Below are 10123 nucleotides of genomic sequence, written 5' to 3' on the forward strand. Positions count from 1 at the left end.
ATTTAAATTAGGTATTATTGCACAGTGTTTTAGTAAAAGAGAGAGGTCATGGAGTTTCCTACTTCTCTCAGGGAGGGTATGTCCCTTTCTCATAAATCTTATCTCAGATGAAGAAAATGGACTAAATGATCCCTTGAGGTCCCTTTAAGTTTTACATTCCTTTGTAATATGTTGAGAAATGTTCTGTCCATAATGAATTGCATTCATGTTTTTTAAGAACAAGGAAAAAACCCACAAATTTGTGGAAATCCCTGCCACTGAACTGTAGCCAAGATGTTAGTTCAAGATATCAATGCTACATGTCTGCCAAACAAACCACAAATAATTTTACTAAGATTTTTTTTTCATATTTTTGTTATCATTCACTTACTCTAAACAACAGTTTTTGTGGTGGGTTTTTTGGGTTGGTGTGGTTTGGTTTTTTAACCACTTCATGTTAATGAATCACAGTCTTTACTGAAATTGATTTCCGGGGTATTTGCACAATTTTGATTGCTATCTGTCATTAAGACTTCATTATCCTTCTTCTCTAATGTACTTTGATTCTGATTGTAAACATAATGTACTAGACCAAATCTATTTCTGAGAATGATATATTAATGTGCAAGCTGTCACATCTGGTGGGGAGATGTTGCAAATGCCTCCGTTCTAGAAAACGGCTCCAGACCATCTCAATAGTACTGTACACTGCATGAACAGCTTGCTTGCAAGATCCTTACTCTTCAGGAAATACTAGAATGAGGACTAGAGAAAGGATCCATTGCTATTAAGAGATGTTTGCCTAAAATTAAAGGAAGGCTTTGTGCGTAGCCACTCTGTGTTTTGCATGCTGTCAAAACCGGGGAAGGTACAAAAGTTGAGTTGTGAAATAATATGGGGAAATGTTTCTGTGGCAGGTGGGAAAATTCAGAAATAAGTAGGCTTGGACAAGTCGAAGTGTGTTCGGATTCACATGTGGATTTTGATAACTGTCTTCTAGACTTGGTTAAGAAGGCAATTTTCTTCTGCTTGGGAAAAAAATCTTGATTCCTTTTCTGTTAGCACGTAAGATTTAAATCACTTTTTGACACTTAAAATGGCACGATTAAGATGACTGGCACTGGTGTTAAATCATGCAAGTGGTCAAAGGTGTAATTGATTCTCTGTCGTTGATCACTGTCCTAGAGTTAATTTTCTTCTTTACAAGGCAGTTTAAAGTCAGTCTGAGGAAAACTGTTCTTAGTAAGTTATAAAAGATTGGATTGTCCATGCTGATAAATACTCCTTTGCCACCTCAAATATCAGCCTTTTTAGAGCTGAGTAGATGAACCCAGCTGATGGCTTTGTGTAGCATTTTTCAAAGGTGCATAAACTTGACTTCAGCTGACTTCACGGTTGATAGTACTGGAATTGAGGTCAGGTTTCGATCTGGTAAAACATTGATTATAAGTTACTAGTTGGATCCTAGAATATCTTTTACGTCTCCTTTCAAGGAAAGAGCTTCCAGAAATTGCCCCAAATCTGAAAACCATTAGGGTCTGTAAGTCTGTTCTGCGAAGTTTGGTATTGTTTACCTTAAACACCAAATTGTAACACTTAATAATTCTATTAGAGTTGCTTTGCATACCATGGAAATGTATTGTGGTGTGGTTTTGACATTCCTTGTGCAACTCACCTAAAATAGCAGTCTAGAATCCTTGGTTTTATCTTCTGGAAGAAAGCTGAGGACGTTTTCTGTCGTGACTTTCAGGTACAAGGTGGCAATTCACTTGTCTGTAATTCAAATCAGATTTGATTGTGTCTTATCTTAGATAAGACTTTTGATTGCACTGTTGCCTTAATGAAAAATTACTGGTTATCTGATTTTTGGTCTTCTTTAGAATTGACCGAGCACCAGTAGATGGCAGCCTAAGCTGGATTTAAGGAACAGTTTTATGAAGTTTTGACAGGGTGAATGAATATGTAGACGTGCACACACTAGCTGCATGGATAGATAATATTTCTAGGAATATATTTGCAAAGCTGTATTTAATGCTTCTCATGAAGAGTTTACAAGCAACAGCCTGTAGTTTACCAGAATGGCTACTGTGAATGCTTGTGCAAAGGCTGAGTGAGAACCTTAACGGTGCTAAAAAAAAACCACCATGAAACACACACACACACACACGCACAAAATTAAAAAAAAATCCTTAATAACATTAGTAGAACAAATTTTGGATTCTTTAAGCTGCCAGTTTCTTTGTGGTTACAAAAGATGGAAGAGATCTAATGTTATTTCTTTCTAGGCCCCGACTTTGTTGTTTGTGATGAAGGGCACATACTAAAAAACGAAGCATCTGCTGTTTCTAAAGCAATGAATTCTATTCGATCTAGGAGAAGAATAATTCTTACAGGAACACCACTGCAAAATAATCTTATAGAATGTGAGTAGTTCTCTGGTTTAAGAAGTGTTTATTTCCTTGAATATACTTTTGCCTTTCAGCAATATGTAGATAGATTTAGTTTGATTAGAAGAAAATAATTTGATATGGTGAAGCTGTTTGCTGGGTTTCTAGATCTTAAAAAAACCTAACAATCTGGTTTTGCATTTTAAATCATCGTCTCAGGATGTGGCTCCAGGATGTTTTAAGCCCAATTAAAATGAAGCGATTGGGAATCTGGCCTCTCCTCCATCCTTTCCCTTGGTGTGACTTTACATACATCTGATTCCTCAGGGAGCCCGTATGAGGAGTATCAGAAAGTTAACAATGCAGAAGTGAATAGCTTTCTGACAGCTTAGTTCCTTGATCTGGCTAACCAAAAGATCGGATGAGTCTCAGCATGTCAAAAGGGGAAGGGAGAGAATGTTCAGAGGGGAACTGGGTGGACCAGGTCTTGCAGCAGCATCAATTTAAATTGTTTTAAACGATTGTAGAGCAGTGCTCTTGGTGAACTTACTAAACGGTGATTTATGTTACTGTCTTGGGAATGTCATTCTAAACTAGCTTGTAACATTTGCTCCTGTTTGTTAATATGCTGTCATGTTTTTTCCTATCGATTAATATGCTTTTGAATCTATTTTAAAATCTTTGCAAATACGATTTTGTTATATGATTACTTTGGGGTACAGCAGCCTTCAAACTTTGTGTAACAAACACGATGAGGTAGTTTTAAATCTGACATTAAATGTAGAAGTTACCTCTGTGCCTAGAGTATGTGTCAATTTAAGATGCCCTTTCTGGAAAATGTTGGGGTGGTTTGGGTATTTTTTGCTCAACAGAAAGTTCTTAGTTTTAGATATGACACATATATTTTCTGTTAGAATTAATCCTGGTACTGTACTTTCCATTTTGAACAACTAAAGTCTGATTTTTTGGTCCTAGATCACTGCATGGTTAACTTTATTAAGGAGAATTTGCTCGGTTCAATTAAGGAATTCCGAAATCGATTTATAAATCCAATTCAGAATGGTCAGTGTGCAGACTCGACTCTGGTAGATGTCAGAGTAATGAAGAAGCGTGCACATATTCTCTATGAGATGTTAGCTGGATGTGTTCAGGTAAGAACAGTTTTACTATAACTATTTACTTGAATTGGCTGCAAGGAGGGGGAGGAGTTATTTCGTCTCGTTCTGATAAAAGCACTCAAAGGCCTGTAAACTTGCTATTTGAGAGCTCCATTGAATCCAGCTATTACTTTTGACTTAAATATTTTCACTAATTACTAGATCTCTCCATTATTTATTGTGACTAGAAAAACTTACAAAAACTTCATAGCTTTTATCCAAATGTCAGTGTATCCTAAGCAGGACATACACATATATTAGAGAATACAGCTGTTTTCCTGCTAGGAGACTGGAAAATTATATGGTAGAGTAGAACATCGGTTGCTTTGAAATATTCTCTTTTAATTCCATATACACATTTAAAGAACACATATTTAAAAACTCAACTGCCTTAAAAACTGCACAGCAAGTTGGTGATCCGTAGTTTGTCACAAATTCCTACTTTTTCTGATTTGTGAGAATCAGAGCAACGGGGAAGAGGAGAGAAGGAAGATTAATCAGGTCCAAAAGCGTGAAGAACTTGTTACCTTAAAGACCTTAGATGAAAAAACCAAAACAAAACTGCCTAGATTTCCAGAATGAGGGCTGGATTCCTTGCGCTTCAGTTAACCTGCTATGGTATTGCACTTCGTGTGCTATCAGCATGAAGTTACTGCTCTTCTGCTTTATGAACCCAGGCACCGGCAGCATGATCGAAGGTGTGACACTCTGTAGGCAGTAAGTGCCTCTTCCTGGCTGTGCAGTTGTTGGTAGTTGATTAAATAGTCCAAGTGGGCATGAGCTGGGTGAAACGGTCATAGTGGGATAGTCCCACAAGCAGAGATTTCTTTCTCCTTGAAAGAAAGAAAAAGGTTTATGGCAGTGTGTAAGGCTGGTAAAGGACCCCTCCTATCATAAAATTAGGATCTTGGAAATATGAGTAGTAGTGAGAGGATAGCATACATAATTCTACACATCTATACAGCAGTACAGGAACACAAACCGAAAGACAGAACGAGAAGAGGAACATAAATAGCAAGTAAATCTTACGTGCCTTCAGAGCTGGGCATCCCGTGTTTGTGCAGCATTGGACGGAGCCCAGATGGATTTTCTCACAGCGTGCTGTGCAGAGCAAATCCTGTGCGTAGAGAGCAGCTCGAGCTACTACATTACTTCCTGAGAAGAAAACAACTCTCTTCCTAAAGGATGTTCTCATGAGAGCTTCTTACTGCACTTCTAGATAACAGCAAGGCCATGCAGGTGGCTTAATCGCCGGTACCAAGTGGGAGCTGCCCGTAGGCTCCCCTGTTGCAGCGAGCTGGCTGAGGTTATCCTGCAGCCAAGGAGTTTCTACGGCACAGCGCAGGCAGGTTAGCTCTGATGAAGGTCACTTAACTCCTAAATGTGCAACGGTCTGTCGGTCAGGATCAATACACCGTTCACCATTCGGGTGAAGGGGTAGGTGGAGAGAAGTAGACTAGCATGAGTCAAAAAAATTGAAAACAGAAGTAAATTTTGTATTGCCCCAGGCAAGTATGCAGAAACTAGGTACTCTAAAACAGAAAATGGTTAAGCTGAGTGTGAGTGAGTTCATCTGTGATGCACATTGATATTAGCTGCCTGACTTACCCACGCTTTCACAAAAAGAGGTTTTAGTATTTTAAAAAACCCCACAGAAGTAGTTACCAGAGCAGCTACTGAAGTTGCAGTCAAGTTTGCAAGGACTTGGAACTGGGACATGGGGTTAACAGGTCATGTACTTCTGACTAGACAACCACATTTACTAAGTAAGATGGGCTTCTGCAGACAGTGCCTGTAATTGGATTGTATTTAGTGGGCTATTTTTTTCCCTTTGTGGTTGGAAAGCATCTGAAGCATTGTAATTTATGCGCGGTGCTTTGTCGTTTAAGATACCAGAAGTTCTCAAGCTTTCAGTAGTCGTTTTCATGTTTAGATGACTAAAGTACTGTTTGTAAAATTACAGAGGAAAGATTACACAGCATTAACAAAGTTCCTCCCACCAAAATACGAGTATGTTCTAGAAGTTCGAATGACACCTATTCAGTGCAAACTCTACCAGTACTACTTGGATCATTTAACAGGTATGTGCCTAGAATTCTCTCAGGTAACAAGATTGATGGTCATTTAATAAGAGGCTTTTTGCCATAGTTGGTAGGTTGGGGTTTTTTTAATATGTACTATTGGCTCTACGGATGTATTTTTCTGCTTCCTGTAAGATTTACCTTAGCTCTGAAACTTGAATTATAGCAAAACATTTGGTTGCCCATGAAAGCATTTTTTTGAGGAATAATAATATTTGCATCTCTTAACAGTAGTCCACCTTCAGGTTTTGGTTCATCTCTCTCTTCTTCCTTTTCTAAACATAAAACGTAATTGATTTCATGTCTTACTCTTCCAAGAAACAAGATATTGACTGTAAGACTGGAGGCAGAGAATGCAAAATTGAGATTTACTGGTGTAAGCACACTGCCAAGCCTTGCAGTTTCCTTTTGTCATTATGCTAGCTGAAGCTGTTATCTGTCCAATATTGGCTCTTTTGTGGAACTATCTCTTCTCTTGTTCTCAAAACCCACAAGTCTGGTTTTCACAATGACTGTGCTTTTCATCAGCTTTCAGTGGGGTCTTGACTGGTCTGTCTTGGGGACTTGCATCTTCCCAATAAAACGTAAATTTGTTTAATTTATAAAGGTGTGTAAGGGAAAAAAAACACCAACCCAAAATATGTTACTGTGGGCTGGTGTGCAGTTCACTTTTATTAGAGATAAGCCACTGCAGCTTGTAATTTTAGTATATCAAGGTATTGGAATATCAACACTTCTAAATTATATACACATATGTACCACATAGACTATTAGAATGGTAATCTCAAGGAACTCTTAGTGAGGTTTTCTGTACTGCCGTGCTTCATGCAGCCAGATTTCTCAGCAGCAGTTTTTGGGTTCTGGAGCAATTCTGTTTTTTTAAATACCATTTATAATAATTGACTTAATGATCAGGGGTTGAATTCCATAGTCAAGAATGTTTAAGGCACTGCTGTTAGGATTTTGTCTGAAGTTTGAAGCGTGTATTCACTTTTTGCAGTGATTACAAAATGTACTACATAGTCTGTTGTGCCAGCTCTTTGGTTTGGTTTTTTTTTTGCACTTGCTATGCCACCTGTCTTAAAATGCCTGTCTGTTGCTGATGGATTTTTTTTTTTTTAAACTATATTTTTCTATTCTGGGTACTCTCCCAAGTTTAATTAAAAGAAAGTTTAATTATATCTCAAATTAAGCTATGTTTTATAGCAGTATAAAATTCAGTGTGTTGTCTTAATGACTTTAGATTCTGGATAGTGCAGTTTGTGATCTCCTAGATAAACTGCCAGCTAGACTTCATTTCCACAGTTCCATTGTCTCTACTGCCTCTATTTGGTCAAGTTACAGAAGGAAGGAGTTTTGAAGGACCGGTGACAGTAATTTCACTTCTGCTGATACCTCCAGTAATAACTGGATGCCTAAATGCCAACTGCCGCCTTTGCCCTTTTACTCTAAAGGAGTAAAAACTTTGTGTTTTATTTAAAAAAATACAGAATAACCAAAACACACCCCCCTCTTCTTACATTAATAGCACTTCAAAACGGTATATAAACAAGCCCAAACCTTTATGTGTAGTGCTGATTCCTAATTAGTTCTGTACTGCAGTCTGTTCTGTGCTGGCTCTTCTTTATATAAATGTTCTGAAAAGCAGGTTATTTGTGTTCTGTTTATTTCTGCATCATGCTAAATGCCTTCCAAAAACTAGTAGCTTAAAAATGGTAAGCATTAGCTATTTACTTTACAGGCATGCATCAAAATTATTTAGGTTAAATCTTTGTAGCTCTTCATAGGAATTTTTTAATCACAACAGTTACGGTAGTTTGGTAGGTTATCTTTGGCCTACTTCCAATACAAAGCGGGGCTGTTTTTGTCATTTCAGACTCTCCCAACACTGGCTTTGTTGGTCTGCTATGCATTTAGAAGGCAATGTAAATCTTTTATAGATCGTTGATTAGCATAAGAGCTAGTGCTGTATGTTTACAACTGTTTTTCTCTTGCTCTTTACGGAAGTCTTTACACAGTGGCTTTCAATACTTCCCTTTTTTAATAAAGCAGGCAGCAGACGAGGAAGTAGCCCCTAGTCCAGTGTCTGTTAAAAGTTAAGGGAAAGGTTTGCTCTGGCGAAAAGCCTGTAACAGTGAGCTTCAAATTTGCTACATTGTTGGAGCCATTAATTTATTAACAGGTCATATGTGTGACTAACTGTAAGAAAATGCACTGCCTAACAGGAAGTTTAATTAGTCTGCTTAGACTTCAAGGGCTCAGCAGAATTATTTGAGTTTAGCTAAGTTTGCATTTGTCAAAAGGGGTTGTACTGTTTCATGACTTACCAGCCCTTTGTGGGCTGCTTAAACTCCCTAAACTAGTAGAAAGCATTATCTGCTTTCTCTGTCTTCATCTTGGGTTAGCGTCCTGCCAGTTTGGTCAGCTCAGTCAGTGCCAGAGCCAACGTGAGAAAGAAGAGGGGAAACAAGAGAAAGGAAAGACAAACAGCGTCTTTTAGAGGGGAAAAAGCTGTCTAAGCTAACCATGGCTCAAGTCTTCAGAGCAAATCTCTGCGCTGGTTGCCGATGCCCACATTAATTCTTTGCATTACTTTTGTATTTCAAAAGCAGACGACGTGTTTTCTGATTTTCATTAAACAAAAAAGGGAGTCTTGCTACTGAAGATAAATATAGAAGGGGAATTGCTGCTTCTCCTCTGCAAATTTTTAAAATTAGTTTTTCTGTGCACTGTAACAGGCATAAACTAAAATACCCGTTTTAGATGCAGTTTTACCAACTTTTTCCTTCATTGAAGGAAAATGATAGATGTTTTCTTTCACTTCTGTAATACAGAAAATTAAAAAGCCTATAGGACTTGTTAACTTGAAACTTACTAACAGAAAGTTTCTCTGTGATGTTAGCTCAGGTTTAGGGAAGTCAAATCTAAGAATTTCTGTTGCCCTTACAATTCCATTTCCCAAAGTCATAGGGGAGCGGGGAGCACAAATGGGAAGACACTTGAAGCTGTTGTATGATTAAAACATAGCAAGAACTTGCTTTGTTGAAATATTTGTACTCTGTAGACGTTTACTGGGGTTGTCTTGTGCGTTGAGCAAATGCACCGAATAAGCTTTGTGCCTGTTTTGCTGTAGACATTTGATGATTGTGATGCAATAAATACTATTTTTTTGCAGGTATACATGCCTTGAATTATGCATATGATAAATATGAAAAACAATCTGTTTCAAGAACCTAGAGTTAATGTGCTGCTTAATGAGAAATTGAGACTACAAAAAAGAAATGTAACTCTATGAACATTGTCCTACTTTGCACTAATTTGTGCTTGGACAATGAAAAAATAGTCTGGGCTTTTTTTAGATTCTTTATTGTAATGGAATACTGCAGCATTACAAGTCGTTAAATAAAGGTAGCTCAAAATAGTAATCCAAATTCATTGAAACCTAAATGCAAATTTTATTTTGTGTTTCTACCTTGGGCTGCTTCTACAAACCCTAAATAGCCATGACTGTCCTTTTAAGAGGATTTGGATTCATTCCTGTACTGGGGAGAAATGTGCTTTTATGTAAAAATGTAATCATGTTTCTCATTATCAAGAAAAAGGGGAAAATCTAATTTTGACAACTTTAACTAGGAAAAAAATGCCTGTGACTCAGTAATTTGACCTCTTTTACAAGAGACGTTACAATATGATGTGCATCTGGAAAGAACACTCAGTACTGCACTAACGGATTGTTCAAAGGGGAAACAGTATGTGGCAAACTTACTTCGAGGTTTCATTCTAAAACCTGAACTTTATTGTCAGGTGTAGGTAGTGGCAATGAAGGTGGAAGAGGCAAAGCTGGAGCTAAACTATTCCAGGATTTCCAGATGTTGAGCAGAATCTGGACTCACCCTTGGTGTTTGCAGCTGGACTATATTAGCAAAGAAAATAAGGTAAATTAGATATATCAAAATACTCTCTATTGAGAACTTTCCAAATAAGCTTTGCCAAATGCTAGGTAAAGTTTCATCAAATTAATGGAAATCTTTGTTGCTGTGGGGTAGTTTTGCTGCTGTTTTTGTCATATTTTTTTTTTCTGGGTATGTTGTCATTCTTAAAACATTTTGCAAGGCCAACCCTTTGTAGAACTTACCATTGTTTAAATGAAGAATAAGCAGATCGCTAAAGGTTTAATAAAAGGTTCTGGATGAGCATACTTAATAAAGTTTCTGTTTTTTCTCTTTTGAGGGCTATTTTGATGAAGACAGTCTGGATGAGTTCATAGCTTCAGATTCCGATGAAACTTCAATGAGCTTAAGTTCTGATGATTATGCAAAGTAATTGAGCTTTTATTTGTTGTTGTTTGTTGGATTTATTTCCCTAATAGAACTTCAGTGATTTCTATAAAAGTGAATGTTTATTTTTTATTTCATATATCTGTTAGCATATGTTCTCTAGCAGCAGAATTTTTTAAAATAATGGGGTGTACAATGTTACCTTTCTAGGAAAAAAAAATCCAAGGGGAAAAAAGTGAAGA

General features: G+C 37.3%; 1 protein-coding gene across 2 annotated transcripts in view; it reads left to right on the forward strand.

The window, feature by feature from the left end:
* ATRX (alpha thalassemia/mental retardation syndrome X-linked) overlaps positions 1-10123 on the forward strand; it is a 77354-nt gene that overhangs the window by 43186 nt on the left and 24045 nt on the right. For both annotated transcript variants that reach the window (XM_009327851.1, XM_009327849.1), the window contains 6 exons: positions 2265-2402; positions 3342-3517; positions 5487-5604; positions 9409-9539; positions 9835-9923; positions 10092-10123. The exon at positions 10092-10123 is cut by the window's right edge and continues 162 nt beyond it. In XM_009327851.1, the coding sequence (XP_009326126.1) occupies positions 2265-2402; positions 3342-3517; positions 5487-5604; positions 9409-9539; positions 9835-9923; positions 10092-10123 (684 nt within the window). The remainder of the gene's footprint in view (positions 1-2264; positions 2403-3341; positions 3518-5486; positions 5605-9408; positions 9540-9834; positions 9924-10091) is intronic.

This window comes from Pygoscelis adeliae, unplaced genomic scaffold (genome assembly GCF_000699105.1).
Source record: "Pygoscelis adeliae isolate BGI_AS28 unplaced genomic scaffold, ASM69910v1 Scaffold14, whole genome shotgun sequence".
NCBI classification, from domain to species: Eukaryota; Metazoa; Chordata; class Aves; order Sphenisciformes; family Spheniscidae; genus Pygoscelis; species Pygoscelis adeliae.